Genomic DNA, 18,666 nt, shown 5'->3' on the forward strand with positions numbered 1-18,666 from the left:
GCTGAGCCAAACAGGCCAGGGCTGCCTTGAAATTTTTTTTAAGGTCCAAATCATTTCTCAGCGTTTTATGCTGCAAAGCTTTAGGCAATGAGTCAAGTGCCTAATCAGGTATGATAATGTGCTGAGGGAATTCTGTTTTTTTTTCTGTAGCATCACTGTGTGCAGATGCCACTGTCTCCATCCAGGTGAAAGCTCCTAGTTTTAACAGCAGCTGCAGGAGCAGCAAGAGCGATAGCTACCACATACAGCACCTACACCATGTCAGGCACTGCTTTAAAAGCTATATATATATGAGTTCATATATATATATGAACTCTTTTATTCCTCTAAAAACCCAATGGGGTAGGACTCTGACAATCCCATTTTATAGACAGGTAAACTGGGGGTGGGAGGTAGAGAGATAAAATATAAGCTAGAAAGGGCAGAGCAAGGATTCAACCCCAGGCTGACTGGCTCTTGATTTTGTCCTGCAGCTTCTTTGAGGATCTCAGTGGTAGCAACTGTTCACCCTGTGTGTTTGTTCTGTTTTGTTTTTAAAAGATTTTTAAAGTGACAGGAAGGGAGATGGAGAGAGAAAAAGAAACATTGATGTAAGAGTGGAATATCGATCGGCTGCCTCCTGGTTGGAGCCCACAACCCAGGCATGTGCTCTGATGAGCAATCAAACCTGCCATCTTTTGGTGCACAGGATGATGCCCAATCAAGCCACACTGGCTAGGGTATCACCCTGTTTTGAAAACAGACAAACATACTCAGTGAGAGATAAAGACCCCTAGAGAAAAGACCATTTCAAACTGTCAACCACTCCTATAGAAAAACCAGCCTGAGCTCCCAGTCAAGATGGTGGCGTAGGCAAACATGGAACTCGCATTCTCCCACAACCACATCAAAATTATAATTAGCCCTGGCGTGTGTTGCTAAGTGGTTAGAGTACCAGCCTGTGGACCAAAGGGTTATGGATTTGATTCCTCGTAAAGGGCATATACCTGGGTTGCAGGTTTGATCCCCAACTGGCCCTGGTCTGGGCACGTTTGGGAGGCAACTAATCAATGTGTCTCTTTGACATCAATCTCTCTCTCGGTTTCTCTCTCTCTCTCCCTTCCTTCCTCCCTCTAAAAATCAATGGAAAAAATATCCTCAGGTGAGGATTAAAAAAAAAAGAAATTACAACTAAACTACAGAACAATCATCATTCAGAGGTGCCTGAAATCTAGCTGAACAAAAGTCCTGTAACTAAGTATATACCGAATAAGTCACATGGAGACTGGTGGGACAGGTGGAGAAACCAAATGGGTTGGTACCATTCTGTTACAACCTGTACTAAATAAAAGAACAGAACACAACTCCAGAAAAAGAACTAAGCCACTACAGCCCTGGTTGGTGTGGCTCACTTGGTTGGGCATCATCCTGTACACCAAAACGTTGCAGGTTCAATTCCCTGTCAGGGCACATGCCCGGGTTGAGAGCTTAATCCCCACCCAGTACAGGGCATGCAGCAGGCAGCTGATCAATGTTTCACTCTCACATTGATGTTTCTGTCTCTCTCTCCCTTTCCCTTTCTCTCTCTCTAAAGATCAATGGAGAATCTTTAAAAAAACAAAATAAAATGGAGACAAACAATTGACCAGATGCAGAATTCAAAACACTAGTTATAAGGATATTTAATGAACTTAAGGGAAGAGTAAATAAATTTAGTCAGAACTTCAACAAATAGACAAGAAACTTAAAAACTGATAAAGAAAAAAAAAAAAAAAACAAGTCACAAATGAAGAATACAATGACTAAAATGATGAATACATAAAGGGAATCCACAGTGGAGTAGATGAAGCAGAGAATCAAATCAGAAATTTGGAAGATAAGGAAGCATTAAACACCCAATCAGAACATCGATTGGCCGCCTCCTGCATGCCGCCCCATTGGGGATTTGGCCCACAACCTGGGCATGTGCCCTGACTGGGAATCGAACCAGCAACCTCTTGGTACATGGGTTGATGCTCAACCACTAAGTTACACTGGCCGGACCAAAATAGACTTTAAAACAAAGGCTATGTATAACAAGAGACAGCGAAGAACCTAGCAATACATCTTCTGGCTATTTATCAGAAGAAACCCAAAACACTAAATCGAAAGACTTATGCATCCAGCCCTGGCTGGTTTTGCTCAGTGGTTAGAGCCTCGACGCTTGGACCAACGAGCTGTGGGTTTGATTCTAGCCAAGGGAATGTATCTCAGTTGTGGTGCATTCCCGGTCCTGTTCAGGGTTATGTGGGAGACAACCAGTAGATGTGAGACACATCCATATCTATATGTCTATGTGTGTGTCTCTCTCTCCCCCCCTTCCTCCCTCCCTCTCACTCTATCTGAAGATAAATGGAAAAATATCCTTTGGTGAGGATTAAAAATAAAAAGACTTAAGCATCCATATGTTCATAGCAGCATTATTTACAATAGTCAAGATATGAAAGCAACCTAAGTGTCCATCAACAGATGAATGGATAAAGAAGTGGTATATAAATACAATGAAATAAAACTCAGCCATAAAAAAAAAAAAAAAAAAAGAATGAAATCCGCCATCTGCAACATAGAGGGACTTAGAGGGTATTGAGCTGAGTGAAATAAGTCAGACAAATACCATATGATTTCACTTACATGTGGAATTTAAAAAATAAAATAAATGAGCAAGTAGACCAGAACATACAATACAATATACAGATGATGTATATAGAACTGTACACTTGAAACCTATATGATTTTGTTAACCAATGTCACTCCAATAAATTCAATAAAAATTAAAGAGGTGGTGTGCAACCTGCCACATCCCCTTGCTCTGTTGGGAAGACCGTAGGAGCACAGGCTGTGACAGAGCCTCTGTCAGTCTAGACTCTAAGAGTCTATTTGGAGCAGAGGCTGCCTGATGACTCCAATGAACATGTACAATGAGCAAGGGAAAAAAGGACTTTGCTATGTTAAGCCACCAATATTTTGAGGTCATCTGATATTGCAGCATAACCTGCCTAATACACCTGGTATACAATAGCCTCTGGAATTGTTACCAGCTACGATTATTATAACCATTGTCCACCAGTGGTTTACTGCTCATGTAGAGTAGGAGAAAGACTTAACAAAATAAAATATTAAATAAGCTTCCACTGGCTATAAGAAGTGCAAAATAAGTGTAAATTTTCCATATAGTAAATATTCTAGAAGGCAGTGAAGAGAAAGAAATTGTGGCCTATAATAATTAGGAAATATCTGGTTTCATAAAACCAAAATTTACCGAGACTAATTTTTGCTCTATCTAAAGTAAAGAAAAGTTTAATTTCTGAAAAAAGCAGCAGCAGCAGCTGGGAATTTCAGCCTTACGCTTCATCCTCTAGAGAGGGGAGTGGGGCTGGAAGTGGAGTTAGTAATTGATCATGCCTATGTGGAGAAGCCTCCATAAAACCCCAAAGGTAGGAAGTTTGGAGAGCTTCCAAGCTGGCGAACGCATCCACACTGGATGACACAACCAACTTCATGGAGACAAAAGTTTCTGCATTCAGGATCCTCCTAGACCTTGCCCTATGTATCTTTTTTTTTTTTTTAATCCTCACCCGAGGACATTTTTCCATTTTTTGTTCAGATAGAGTGGGAGGGAGAGAGAGGAAGAGAGAGACAGAAACATCGACGTGAAAAGGACACATCGAGTGGTTGCCACCCGCACGACCAACCAGGGCCGGGGACAAACTGCAACCGAGGTACGTGCCCTTAGCGGGAACCGAACCCGGGTCTCTCTGGACCGCAGTCCAATGCTCTAACCGCTAAGCCAAACCAGTCAGGGCCCTATGTATCTTTTTATCTGGCTGTTCATCTTTATCCTTTATCATATCCTTTAATAAACTGGTAAACCTAAAAAATAAAAACAAAAAAACAAAGTACAAATTGGTAGTTACAGAATAGTCATGGGTGTAAAAATACAGGACAGGAAATACAGTCAGTAATAATACAATATGGGTGCTAGATTATCGGGGTGATCACTTAATAAGTTATATAAATGTCTAATCACTTTCCTGGGTTGTACACCTGAAACTAATACAGTATTTGTCAACTGTAATGGAAAAATAAAATTATTTTTATAAAAGAAAAAAGAGCCCTGGCTGGTATGGCTAAGTTGGTAGTAGTGTTGTCTGGTGCACCAAAAGGTCATGGGTTCGATTCCTGGTCAGGGCTCCTGCCCAGGTTGCGGGTTCAATCTTGTATGTGTGAGGCAACCAATCGGTATTTCACTCTCACATTCTCTCTCTTTCTCTCTAAAAACAAACAAACAAACACAAAAAAACCCAACCTGAAAATAATGTTTATAGGATACTATTTGAAGCACATGCAATTTTTACCCCTTTAGGTACCCCAAATGCTCTCTTTGGGTCAAAGTGGACTCTAGTTGCCTACATAGCATCACAGCCTCTCTTGGAATTATTTTTGCGTGGCATGACCGTAAGTTCCTGTGAGGCACCAAGGGCTGCTGTCTTAAAGGTCTCTGGAGGCTGACTCTGGGTTGGAATGAGGTTGAGGCTGTATCCCAGCTCCACTTCCCACAGACTGGAAACCTCTCATACCAGTAAGGAAAACTGAAACTTCACATAGCTTAAGGTCCCTGTGTGCCTAGCAGCTGGCATTCCCAGACAGCTCCCTGGAATGCCAAACTGAGCATGTGGCCCAGAAGTCTGCTTACTGTACCATTGACAAGATGCTCCCACATCTGAGCTGTAAAAGGGGAGAGAGGCAGTGGGGACGGGGTTCCTCCACTGGGTCACAGGCTCATACTGCAGGCCTGAAAGGCCGCTCTGAAGGGTGTGGGGAGACAGGGAAACTCACACCTTCACTCCTTCCCTGCTGTTCCTGGTTCTATGAGGCCTTCCCCTTTTCCCAGAAAAGCCTACTCTTTGCCTGTGCCATGTAACATTGCAGGGCTCATCTTGTTCTTAGTTTATGACACTAGGAAACCTGGGAGGTCAGCCCTGCATGACAGACAGTCTTTGACTTACTGGAGAACAACCCTATGGAATCCTTTCTGCCTCAACAACAGGCAGATAATCAAGAATTTTGGTCTCCATCTCTCTTGGTGCTCCCTGTATAAAGTCCCATGTAAAGGGCTTCAAAATTGAGTACTAAGAAACACTGAACTTTCTCATAGGAATAGATATATTTCTTCCTTCTGAAAATGAGAATTACATAGCTGATTCTGTTTCTTATCTGCTTCAGGAACTTCAAAGTCAAATTTGAACTTACCTAGAGTAATTAAATTACTTTTATGGTTTGAATATTTGTGTTTTCCTTTAATTTCCTTCAATATATTCTTGATGAAAACTGCAAACAATACAAAGGCAAAAAGGGAAGGATAAAGGGAAGCAGGGAAGGAGACAAGGAGAAAGGAATGTGTCCTGTCTGGAGACCAATGGACACGGAGTTGCTGGCTGAGAGGCCTGCACACAGGCCTGGCAGCACCCAGCTCATTTTAAAATGGGATCTTTTAGTCAATCAACTGTCCCTCTGGAGCTCTGAGTTACAGCAGTTATTTTTCTGCCAAGACCAAATCTTCCACTAACAGGACTGCCAAGACAGCCATAGAAAGCAAAACTAAATTTGATTCCATATTATGCGTCACTGACAAAATTAACTGTAAACATCAAATGCAGACGTTTTATTTCTGGTGCCTTTTTAAGAGTCTGACAGAACACAGCACGAGAATGTCCCTTCTCCCTAAATTCAAGTGGAATCTGAAATACCAGCAATTTAAAAAATAAATCACTATCTGAGATAATATAAGGAATAAAAGGAGATTAATTAAGTTGCTATAAAATGCAGGTACCCCAAATGCCACAATATCATTCTTAGAGAAAAATTAATGTAGTGGCACTTTTGAGGTTAAACTTTTACTGCTAGTAGGTAGTCTTAATTAATCAAGTGTTAGGTCCCATTAGAAAAAACTGTATTTCTAGTAGGGTATCTCCGCAGTTAAGTGATGGATAGCTGTGTAGCTGAAAATCTTACGTTAAGGATAATTACAAAGTGAAGAAAGACAAAAGTACTACTATTCCTGTGTGCACACCCAAATTAGTGGTGGCCCACGCCACCTGCCACCACCCCCATTCCAGCCCTGGCCGGTTTGGCTCAGCGGTTAGAGCATCGGCCTGCGGTCCACCCCCATTCCAAACGTCCTTTGGTGAGGGGTCTGGGAAGGTAACAGGACCACTGAGACTGCACAGTGAGGTCTGGAACCAGCCCAGAAATGTGAGGTGCCAGGAGGAAACATTCCTCCCTGCCAGACACGCAGGGCCTTCTGAGAGAAGGAGGGATAGAGGCCCACTAGAGGCCGTGTGAATCCCAGAAGAGAGTGAAACAGGAGACTGAAGACTGTGGGTGAGTCAGGGCTCAAAGTAGAGAGGTTAGAGGACATGCAGTTTCCTTTCTTGGAGTCTAGATTGTCAATCCCAGCAGACCAGGTTGAAAAGGTGAGGGTTTCATGCAGACATTCTTAGAACAAAAGGGTGCAATGGGCTCAAGGTTCCTAGAAGCCTGTACATGGTGAAAGAGAGTGAGACGGGACATTTCATAGAGAAGGTTCCCACCAAAGTGTGGGCGTGTGTTCAGATTCTTTTAAATTTTCTGACATTTTCCTAAATGACTCATAGAAGCATTCACATGTGGTTCTAAGATCAGAATACAAACACATGAGAATTTCTGGAATAAGAAGAGGGGTGTGTTGGTTACAAACACAGATTTGGGATCATGCAGCCCTGCATCTGAAACACAGCTCTGCAATCCTCACAACTTTTCACACCTGCTACCCTGACAACTCACCTTCTCTCAGCATCAACGGCCTCAAGGGGCTCATACCTGACTTGCAAGTGTTGTGAGGGTGAAACGAGAAAATATCAGTAAAACACTTAGCACAGGCTTAGCATAAAGTAAACGATTAAATAATGACTGGTAGAATTAAAACAAAAATAAGCTAAATATCCATCCCTCCATGTTGACTGGGTACCTCCTAGCACTGCCAAAGTGTTGGCAAACAACAAACCAAACCAAGCCTTCTGGTTACAATGCTAAAATCTAAACTTGGAATTAAGAATCCAGAAACCTTGGGAAATAGTTATTTCAGGGAATGGGTTGACGAGTCCCAGATTTACAAGTGGAAAGAAAGAACAGAACACATTTAGAAGTCCTAGTGCTAAAAGTGCTAAAAATGGCAGCTGCTGTGATGGCTGCTTTTCTATTCTACAGACACACAGGCATGGAGGGAGGGCTGGGATTTCAAGCAGCAGATGGTCAGCAATACAAACTGCAGACATGAAAAACCCTCACCATGCCTACAACTAAACACAGTTGACATGAACACTACACTCTAGTTATTGAGGTTTTTTCTTCCAAGGACCCTCATGCCAACAGACCCATCACAATAGTCCATATCCCCTGACAGCTTTCCCTGCTCTTTCATTAAACATAACAAAAGTTCTAGCAGAGCAGGCTGTGGACAAAATTCAGGAACAAAGCTGTTTCCTCCAGAGCAAAAGTGGTGGTACCTGCCTGAAGACAATTCTGGTCCCTGAGCTGGTGAAAGGCATGCAATCCCTTTTCTGTCCTTTGCCTCACAAAGACCTGCACTGAGAATGTCAAGGGTCAGAGCTTTCTAGGCCCCTGGCCAGGTGGAGCTGACTGTCCTGTGCAGAAAAAGAAATCACCCAGGGCAAATCCCTAGTCGGCAGCTTTGTGAGGCAGCATTCTGCCCAGGGTAAGAAAAGATTCCTGCTGCCTGAGACACTCTAGTGTAGACAACAAAAGGTAAATGTATGCAAGAAACTTGCTGGCTGAATTAAACAGTCCACTAATATCACTGTCAAGAAGAAAAGTGTCCCGTGACAGATGGCTGCCTGATGAGAGAAGAGCCCTGCTGAGGCCTGTGTCTGTGTCGGGGGCACTGCCCCGGGTCTCTGGCTGGCACTGTCACACTCCCTTGCAAAGGGTCCACTGCCTTCTGCAGCCACAGTCGTTAATTCCAACCTGCGAGGTGGGGATTGTATGGTTGCCCATTATTCTTGCCTCCTCCCGCTCCTCCAAAGTGTATAATGATTTTTTATATTTTATATTATTTTTTTAGCTCTATTATTTTAAAATGGAAAAAACGCTGCAAGAGGGATTTAAAAATATGTTTATTGACTTGTCTGACTATAACTATAAAACAATCAAGACAGAAAATTTGAAAAATATAGACAATCTTAAAAGGAAAAATCACTAATGAAGATCCTACTATCTGAAGATAACATTTGATGTTTATCATTCTTGGCTCTTCCTCTCCACACACACAAATATATTGTTATTTGAAAAATAGTAGGGATTATATCATATATACTGTTTAGTAGCCTGGTTTTTCATTTAGTGACGTACTGGGAAGTTTTAGTTTTTTTTGTTAATCCTCACTGAAAGATATGTTTTCCTTTTTCCCATTGATTTTGAGAAAGAGTGAAAGGGGTGTGGGGAGGGAGGGAGGGAGAGAGAGAGAGACAGAGTAAGAGAGAGAAAGAGAAACATTGATATAAGAGAGACACATCAATTGGTTGCCTCCATATGTGCCCCAACCAGGGCTGGGGATCAAACCCAAAACCCAGGTACCTTCCCTTGACCAGGAATCGAACCCAAGACCCTCCAGCATGTGGACTGATGCTCTAACCACTGAGCAATGCTGACCAGGGCATGGAAAGTATTTTTTAATTTGTTTTCCTTTATTGATTTTAGAGAGAGGAAGGGAGAGAGAAAGAGATAGAAACATTGATAAGAGAGGACATCGACTGGCCACCTCATGCATGCTACCCACTGGGGATTTGGCCCACAACCTGGGCATGTGCCCTGACAAGAAATTGAACCAGTGACCTCTTGGTGCATGGGTTGATGCTCAACCAGTGAGCCACACTGGCTGGGCAGTATTTTTCATATTATTAGTTATTAGCTAACAATACAAATTGCTTATTGTTGCATGTATTTGATCTATTGAATGTGGCCAATCTCCTACTGACTGCCATTCAGCTGATTCAGAATGTAAGGAGAGGAGAGACCATGAACCAGAGCCAAGTCAATTCTATACACAGCCACTGGATGATGCCTATTTCTTGTTACAACCCACAGCACAGATGGGAAAATTAACAAGAGTGGGCTTTTTCATTGCAACTGCTCAGAACTAATTTGAATTAGAGACAGATCTCTAACAAATTTTTACAGGTAGCAAATAGGGGGCCTAGAACTGGGTTACTGGAATAAAGATTACTCTGTACTGATTTACTTCTCTCTGGGAAGGGATTCTGTAGACCCCTCCAAACAAGTAAGCTTTCATAAATCAGTTCTCTTCATGTAACAACTGTGGAGAAGCCTGCAGCAGGGCCAAGAGCTTTTCTAACATTCACAGGTAGAGGCAGTAGTACGCACTGACATCTCTCTTCTCAAAAGATGAGATATAAAACATTCTTTGCAGACTGGGGCTAGATTTGACCTCAGAATATACTATACTTTCATTTTATTTCCTGATCTGATTAATCCTAAAATCTTTATCAAATGGTTGTCCAAGTCCTATCAGTTAAGAAAATACTAAGATCTATTCAATAGAATTTTGTGGATTCAATATAACTGTAGGAATATACAGGCAGATATAAATCTCTGTTGAAATTTTTCACTAAATTCAACTTATGGAGAATGCTCCATAGGTAACATATAATTATAATATAAGTTCTGAGACCTTGTAAGCTAAGGAGTTAACTGCAGGAAGAAGCTCAGGTGTACCAGAATCCCAGAAGAGGACATACATCTTTATAGTTGTAGAAAGGAACAAACTCTGCCCCCATTACTAAAGCAGTAAAATATAAGTGTTAAGAACCCTATGAGAAAGGTGAGAAACTGCTAGATGCAAACCATCAGTGAGTCATAAAACCAATTTAGTGGGTTAAGATAATCAAACAAAAAAGAAATGTCAGAGCACATCACATGTAAGAGTAATTACTGCTTCATGATACATAGTGTGCATGTGTGCTCACAGACCTATGCCAGGCTGTGCTACAGAATAACTCTTACTGTAAGTTATGGTCAAAAATTTAAAACCCATTTAGATTGACTATTGCTCTATGAGAGAAGCTAGATATAAAAAACCCCAGGATTTTCTTTTATTATACATTGGTCAATCATTCATTTTTCTCTATAAATAGGTACTGAAAGGTGTCACTATTCAGACTTTAGGTGCTGTTTCAGAGTCTTCTTCTCATGTGAGAATTGGGAGACTAAAAGAAAACTCCCATCTTAAATGACTTTTAGCAGAATTGATCTTATGTGAAACCCTCAGAACTTGTATCATCATACTGTGACACTTTTTTTAAAACTGATTTTTAGAGAGGGAGGTAGGGAGAGGGAGAGAGAAACACTGATGTGAGAGCAAAACATCAATGCCTCCTGTACACCCTCTACCGGGGGTCAAGCCCGCAACCCCAGCATGTGCCCTGACCAGAAATTAAACCAGCAGCCTTTCCATGCACAAGAAGACAGCCAACCAATTGAGCCCCACCAGCCAGGCCAGTGACACAACTTCAGTAAAAGTCATCTTGCCTCAACAAACAGGAAGATGAGCACTATTTTAACACGTACACATGCAATAAACAACTAAAGATGACAGAGGGGGCTATAGAAAATAATGGCCTAATTTTAATATAGCAAATCCCAAATCGAAGCTTTCCTCATACCTTTTTCAATAACTACTTGAATAATATCCTCTAGTACACTGATTCTATTACTCAGGACAGCATTTTGTCACCCAACTAGGACTGTGGTGTTACCATCTTATTCAAATAGATTTTTATTTTATTTTTTGAGACTGGAGAGAGGGAGGGGGAGAGGGATGGAGAGAAGAAGGGGGGGGGAGAGAGAGAGAGAGAGAGAGAGAGAGAGAGAGAGAGAGAGAGAGAAACATTGATCAGTTGCCTCCTGAATGTGCCCCACTGGGGATCAAAACTGCAACGTGGGTATGTGCCCTGACTGGAAATGGAACCCGCCGCCTTTTGTTGTATGGGACGACACTCCAACTAACTGAGACACACCGGCCACAGCAAGATTTTATAGGAGTTTTACTAAGGTTAGTTTTATGATACAGACATATGACTGGTGAATCAGTAACCTTAGAACCTCTTATTCTTTCAACTTCTCCATGTTTAGTAGTGCCCACTTTAAGTGTTTTGAAATCTCCACTTGTGATTCACTTAAAACTTTTTTTGAAACCCACCTCTATACCAATAGACATTTGAGGAAAAACAATTCAGGCCACTGTGTTGACATTAAAAAAATCTTTGCCAAGTACATAGCCCAGGATTCCCTTTTCAATCAACAATCTATGATTCTTACATTTCAAGTGACATTACACCTGAATTTTCTACCAAAAGCTTGGATGAAATAAGAGAGAAAAGTGATTAAAGGATATAATGCTTATTATTTGTTCTAGCCCATTTTTAGAAAGCCATATGAATAGACTCTCTTTTTTATTTTTATTTTAAAAGTTTTTTTCACCCTAGCCACTTTGGATCAGTGGTTAGAGTGTCACCCCAAGGACTGAAGGATTGCAGGTTCGATTCCCAGTCAAGGGCATGTACCTTGGTTGCAGGTTTAATCCCAGGCCCTGGTCCGGGTCTTGTGGGACACAACCAGTCGATGTTTCTCTCTCTCCCTCCCTTCCACTCTAGCTAAAATCAATGAGGGGAAAATATTAAAAACATTTTTTTCTTTGTGCCTGGACTCTCTTACCTCATTTTTTAAAAAAATCTGCACCCAGGGATATTTTTATATTTATCATCAGATAGAGTAGGAGGGAGAGAGAGAAACATGGATGTGAGAGAGACACAACTCAACCAGGGCCGGGGATAAACCACAACCAAGGTACGTGCCCTTGACTGGAATCAAACCTGCGACTCATTGGCCTGTGAGCCGATGCTCTAAGCTGGCCAGGGCCTTTTTTAAAAAAAAACTTATCTTTAAAAAACAAAAACAGCCCTGGCTGGTTTGGCTCAGCGGTTACAGTGTCGGCCTGCGGTCCAGAGAAAAAACAAAAACAAACAAACAAAAAAAAACAACTTATCTTTATTGTTGAATTTATTACAGATGTCCCTCTTTTTTTCCCCCTCGAGCCCCTCTTCCCCAATCATGTCCCCCTCCTGCTTTCCCCACACTACTGTCTGTGTCTATTGGTTATGAATATATGCATATAAGTTCTTTGGTTTCTCTCTTCCCACCCTACTTCCCCATTTCCCTTTGAGGTTCATCAGTCTAACAATCAATTTGTACTTCTTAATCCCTTCATCTTTTTCACCCATCTCCCCAATCTCCCTCCCATCTGGCAATCAATGAAAAGTTCTCTGTATCTATGAGTCTGTTTCTGTTCTGCTTGCTCATTTTCTTTGTAGATTCAATTGTTGATAGATATGTATTTATTGCCATTTTATTGTTCATATATATATATATATATATATATATATATTTTTTTATCCTTACCCGAGGACATTTTTCCATTTTTTTGTTCAGATAGAGTGGGAGGGAGAGAGAGGAAGACAGAGGGAGAGAGAGAGAGAGAAACATCGACGTGAAAGGAACACATTGAGTGGTTGCCACCCGCACGACTAACCAGGGCCGGGGACAAACCGCAACCAAGGTATGCGCCCCTAGCAGGAGCTGAACCCTGGTCTCTCCGGACCGCAGGCCAATGCTCCAACCGCTGAGCCAAACTGGCCAGGGCTTGTTCATATTTTTTTATCTTCTTCTTTTTCAAGGAGACATGTCAACATTTTATATAATATTGGTTTGGTGGTGATGAACTGCGTTAGCTTTTTCTTGTCTTGAAAACTCTTTATATGGCCATTGATTCAAATGATAACTTTGCAGGATAGAGTAATCTTGGTTGTAGGTCCTTGCTTTTCATCACTTTAAATATTTCTTGCCACTGCCTCCTGTCTTGCAGTTTCTTTTAAGAAATCGGCTGACAGACTTATGGGAGCTCTTCGTAGGTAACTAAATGCTTTTCTCTTGCTGCTTTTGAGAGTCTCTCTCTTTTTCTTAAACTTTTGCATTTTAATGATGATGTGTCTTGGTGTGGACCTCTTTGGGTTCATCTTGTTTGGGACTCTGTGCTTTCTGGACTTGTATGTCTGTTTCCTTCACAAAGTTAGGAAAGTTTTCTGTCATTATTTTTTCAAATAAGTTTTCAATTTTTTGCTCTCTCTCTTTTCCTTCTGGCACCCCCATGATGCTAATGTTCGCATGTAGGGATGGGGGGTTGGTGGATGGACGATCTGTAACCTTTGATATACATTCTCACAACCTGGCCAGCCTAGGATCAAAGTGTGTGTGTGGACAGACAGGTTTGACTGGAAGGAAGGAAAGTTGCCTGGAAGCTTCGTTTGCATGTGAATAAGAAGGTTTACATGACAAAGGTTGGAACACCACCTTGTGTGGCCAATGAGTTATAGAACTCAGGAGTGTCTGGGTTTGTTATTTTTTAGCTTTGAAGTCTCTTTCCACAGTAAAAAGCAAGAGACAAGGCTAAGGCTAGGCTGTATGTTTTGCAGAGACATCATCTCAAGGAAATAATTTACATAAATCTGTATGTAACTTGGGGAACCAATCTGCAAATAAATTGGGCTGTATCCAGAGATCTGGAGCATTTTCTCCCTTGCTATGCTCCCCCTCACTCCTACCAGCGTGTGCTTGTAGTTCATTGCATTGTGCCGACCCCCAGCAGTCCAACAGAGACTGCATTGGTATGCTTGAAGTCGGCCCAGAGGCTCCTTACACTATTCTCATTTTCTTGGATTCTTTTTTTCCTCTGCTATTCTGATCTGGTGTTTTTTGCTTCCATATATTCCAAATTGATGGTTTGCTTCTTGGCTTTACCTACTCTACTATTGATTCCCTGTAAATAATTCCTTTTTTTTTTTTTCATCCTCACTTGAGAACATTTTTACATTTATCTTTAGATAGAGTGGGAGGGAGAGAAGGAGGAAAAGAGAAACATCAGTGTGAGACAGACACATCCAGTGGCTGCAAACACATGACCCCAACCAGGGCCAGGGACAAACTGCAACCGAGGTACGTGCCCTTAGCAGGAATTAAACCCAGGACTCTCTTGTCTGTGAGCCAATGCTCTAACAATTGAGGAAACCGGCCAGGGCTGTAAATTATTCTTTATTTCAGTTAGTGCTTCCTTCATTTCTGACTGGTCCTTTTTCATGTTGTTGATGTTCTCACGAAGTTCCTTGGAGGTCTCACTAAGTTCCTTGAATGTCTCACCAAGTTTCTTAACCAACCATATAACCACTGTTTTGAACTCTGCATCTGATTGATTGCTTATCTCTATTTTGTTTAATTCTTTTTCTGGAGTTTTGTTCTTTTCTTTCATTTGGGACATATTTCTTTGTCTCCTCATTTTAGCTGCCTCACTGTGATTGTATTAGGTAGAGTTGCTATGTTTCCTAGGCTTTGTAGGGTGGCCTATTGTGGTAGGTGTCTTGTAGGATCCAGTGGCACAGCCTCCGTGATCACCCCAGCTGGGCCCTTGAGGTGCACCCCTAGTGTGGACTGTACGCCCTTCTGTTGTAATTGAATTGATTCCTGTTGGCATGTCAGTAGGAGAGATTTACTCAGGCTGATCAGCTGCAAGGACTGGCTGTGCCCACTGACCACTGGCCTCTGACTACCTTGGAGGATCAGCTGTGTAGGGGCCCACCACACAGAACTAGTCTTACTTCATCAGGACTCTGGTACCCACTGAGTCCTTTCATTGAGTGAGTCACTTGTGGATGTGGTTGGGTGGCGGTGTTTCAATGTGGTCTGAAGTCCACTGGGTGTGCTGGCTCTGGGGCAAGGTCAGCCACTGCCTGTGTTCTACCCAGGGTCACCAGGCATAAGCTACAAAGCAATCTGCAGATGGCTGCTTCTTGTGCTGGGCTTGGCGGTGCCCAGGAAAAGCCAAGTTGTGAACCAAGACTGGCTGCTTCTAGTGCTGGGCCTGGGGCCACTTAGTGAGAGGTAAGGGGCTCCCTGTGGCCAAATGCTGCTTGTTTGAGTGAATTTAGGAAAATCTGAAGCAGGAGTCAAAGCAGGCCAATCCTATGGTAAACCCATTTAAAACAACTTGAGTGGGCCTGAAAGTTGGGTGGGGCAGGGCCTCAGGGAATCACCAGGGCTCTTACCTTATCTTCATAGAAATACATTCAAACAACATTATACAAGGTGGAGCAAAAGTAGGTTTACAGTTGCTCACATGGAAAATAATACAATAATTAATAAATTACAATACAAGAAAAAATTGTTTCACATACTCATAACTCTAAACATTCTTTTGCCCCACTCTGTATGCTGTTGGACATTTTGGATAGTTTATATGAAGGCCTCCCATCTGGTGTGCTGTGGTCACAAAATGGTGATAAGTATTATGGTGATCTCCTCAGTCATCTCTTTGAATGTATACATTTTTCTCTGTGTGTCATGATGTGAAAAAGTTTGGGAAGGTCTGGTTTACTGAACAAATAGCCATATGAACATTTTATCTTCTATAATCTGCTCTCGAAGACACTAGTCTTTCAGCACTGAAAAGGATTTTCCCATTAAATTGGTATATTATATCATGAGTATGAATGAACTTGTTTTTCTTTTTGAACTAGTATATTCTAAATTTTGTGCTCAACTACACTAGCCATCTTTAGTCTAAATTATCTACTACACTTACAGTTGCTCACTATATTTCATCACTAAACAGTTCTTTTAATACTCTATTCAATATTTTTGTTATAGAATGTAACCTATGACCTATTTAGAAGTAGAATGGATTGAAAATGATAAATGAATTAATAAAAATTTCAGAAAAAGATGTCTGTATAATTATGAACTATCTGGTATTAGTATTCAATATATTTCTGTAAAAATGGAAATTAAAAATTACCCTAGAAAGAGCACAATAAAATTTACCACCTCAATCTTGTGACTTGTAACTCAAAAAGAACACACATATACACTCATTAGTCATTGCATGTAATTCTATGCAGGTTTCTGGTTTACATAATAACTTTTGAGATGAACCATATGAAGCTAACATTGTTACAGGTAACAAAATGGTTAAATATTGACAATTTCATATAGTTCAACATAAATAGGAGAAAAGGATTTTTTTGCTAATAGGATATATATATATTAACAACAGAATTATGTCTCACCTGAATGATCTCAGCATTCGATAGGACTTTCCTAAATCAGATACTCTTCTGCAGAATGGACCCACAGCCAACTCCATCTGAAATATTACAAAATAATACTCATAACTTTAATGTCTGAATCCTAAGGTGAACTGGGCCAAACCTGGTTCATAGAAAGTTGTAGCTTGCACTAAAGTCAATTTTATCTTGACTGTGACGCATGTTTTAAAAGTAAACCAAATTTATTAAAAGATAAGAACTTAGATAATTTTTGCACTTACTTAGTAAAGGTGCATAAAGTGAAACAATTCCTTCTAGAAAATAGAAAAACATTTTTTGTTATGTAAGAGGAGAAAGTTTAGACCTTTGTTCCATTAAAATAGTCCGAAAAAAAGAAGGTTTTCAAGACTAATTGTGTGCCTATACTTTAAGTAGGCATAATAAGCCTTATATTAAATATAAATAATGACCATTTTTATTGGGCTGGCCCAAGTGGTTGAAAGCACTGACTCTGGAGGCAGCACATCTGTGTAAGAATTCCAATCTGCAATGACTAGTGTGTGGCCCTGAACTTAACTTCTTTAAGTCTCCGGTTTCTTATTTGTCAAGTGGAGATAATATCTACTTAATAAAATCATGCAAATAAATAATTTCACAAAGCACTGTGTATATGGCATATATAATGCATGACAATTATCAGTATTTTAAAAACTTTCTCCAGTTTAAATGATTAGTACATTAATTTGCATTCTGACTCAATAATTCAGCAACTATTGGTTTCAATTCTCTTTATTTTCTTCCATTGATTGGAAATTTTGTCATTAATTGGAGTTTTAGGCTACCTGTTCTTTATCTACCAATTGCATAAGCTAAGTTTTTGCATGTATGGCACTCAGATAACACTATTTCTCAGCTGTTGCTATAAAGAAGATCCTAGTAAAAAATCGTTTAGAAAATAGCTGAAAAAAAAGGCTGCTCCCTGGTAATGCAGCATCTTTCTTTAAAAAATATATACAAAAGGAAACTAGAGGCTTCCATCTTGCTGGCCAACCTTCTGAAAAACTTTTTTAAAAAAGAAAAATTTTTTTTCTTTATTGATTTAGAGAGAGAGGAAAGGAGAGGGAGAGAGAGATAGAAACATCAATGAGCGAGAACACTGATTGGCCGCCTCCTGCATGCCCCCCACTGGAGATCAGGCCCATATCCCGGGAATGTGCCCTGACCGGGAATCGAACTGGCAACCTCTTGGTGCATGGGTCAATGCTCAACCACTGAGCTACACTGACCAGGCCTAAAAAACTTTTCAAATCTCCTTGCCATTAGTAGACTATGGAGACCTAAACAATACTTCTTTTGAGAAAGATTTTTGACTCCCTATTCAATGTAGGCATGAAGCTAGACATGGGGATGAGCAGATGAATTAGACTGTCTTGCCTTCAAGGAGCTCTCTCAAACTTAGTGAAGAAGAGGATATATATTTATCTAAACAATTATTAATCAAAACGATTATTAATCAAAACAATCATAAGAAAGGTGTCTGTGTCTGTGTGTATACATATATGCACACAGACACACACACTCAATTATTCAGCAAAAGGACATATGGTATCAACTGTATGAACTGAGTTTAGGAGAGAAATAAAGGGCAGCGTCCTTGAGATCATCTTGAGGGTGACTTCTGGACAGGTGGATTTCTCTCTTAACATAGACATAGAGTATACACTATATGTCCTAGAGGAAAACTCAGTTTTAAAAAACTTGCTAAAATAGAGAAGAATAAATAAATAAAAACAGTAAAATTTCAGAAAGAAGAGTCAGAATTTTTGCCTATATTGCAGAACAGAGCAGCTTTGAGCTGGTGCTCAACTCAAAAGACAGTGGGTGATGGGCTGTTGTGTGGGGCCTGTTTAGTGTCTTCACTCTGTGGAGTTTCTGGTTTTCTTCAGAACATGTCATTTACTTTACACTTGAGCACAAAGTAAAAATGTGATTATTTGGTAATTCCAATCATATACTATCTCTGTGTGTGTATGTATGATGGCTTTTCACACAATGAATTTATGTAAAGTATTTTTCATGAATACAAATAAGTGGCTGGGGAAAATATTACAACACAAAAGAATATGACCTCGAATGGCTGTATAATCTAGGACAATGAAGGAGATTTCTATGCCATATGACAATTTCAAAATGTTAAGAGCTTAAAATTAATTTTTCATCCATTAAGAAGCTCTAGGGTACTGAAAACCATTTTCTTCTGCCAGAATTCCATTATATAATAAAGGTCATGTTTCTGAAGGGCAGGAGTGTTAGTTTTAAATGGCATGTGCAGCTGCCTCTCTCAGCTTGGTTTGGAGGGAAAGAGTGGTCAGCTGCAGGCCTAGTGAACTAATTATATAGCTGCTCCTTACCTATCATAGACATT

The 18,666-nt window shown here is 40.6% G+C and overlaps 1 protein-coding gene across 6 annotated transcripts in view; it reads right to left on the reverse strand.

The window, feature by feature from the left end:
- COG5 (component of oligomeric golgi complex 5) overlaps positions 1 to 18,666 on the reverse strand; it is a 439,997-nt gene that overhangs the window by 10,618 nt on the left and 410,713 nt on the right. For all 6 annotated transcript variants that reach the window (XM_036246141.1, XM_036246143.1, XM_036246142.1 and 3 more), the window contains one exon: positions 16,263 to 16,339. In XM_036246141.1, the coding sequence (XP_036102034.1) occupies positions 16,263 to 16,339 (77 nt within the window). The remainder of the gene's footprint in view (positions 1 to 16,262; positions 16,340 to 18,666) is intronic.

Source organism: Molossus molossus, unplaced genomic scaffold (assembly GCF_014108415.1).
Source record: "Molossus molossus isolate mMolMol1 unplaced genomic scaffold, mMolMol1.p scaffold_m16_p_7, whole genome shotgun sequence".
Lineage (NCBI taxonomy): Eukaryota > Metazoa > Chordata > Mammalia > Chiroptera > Molossidae > Molossus > Molossus molossus.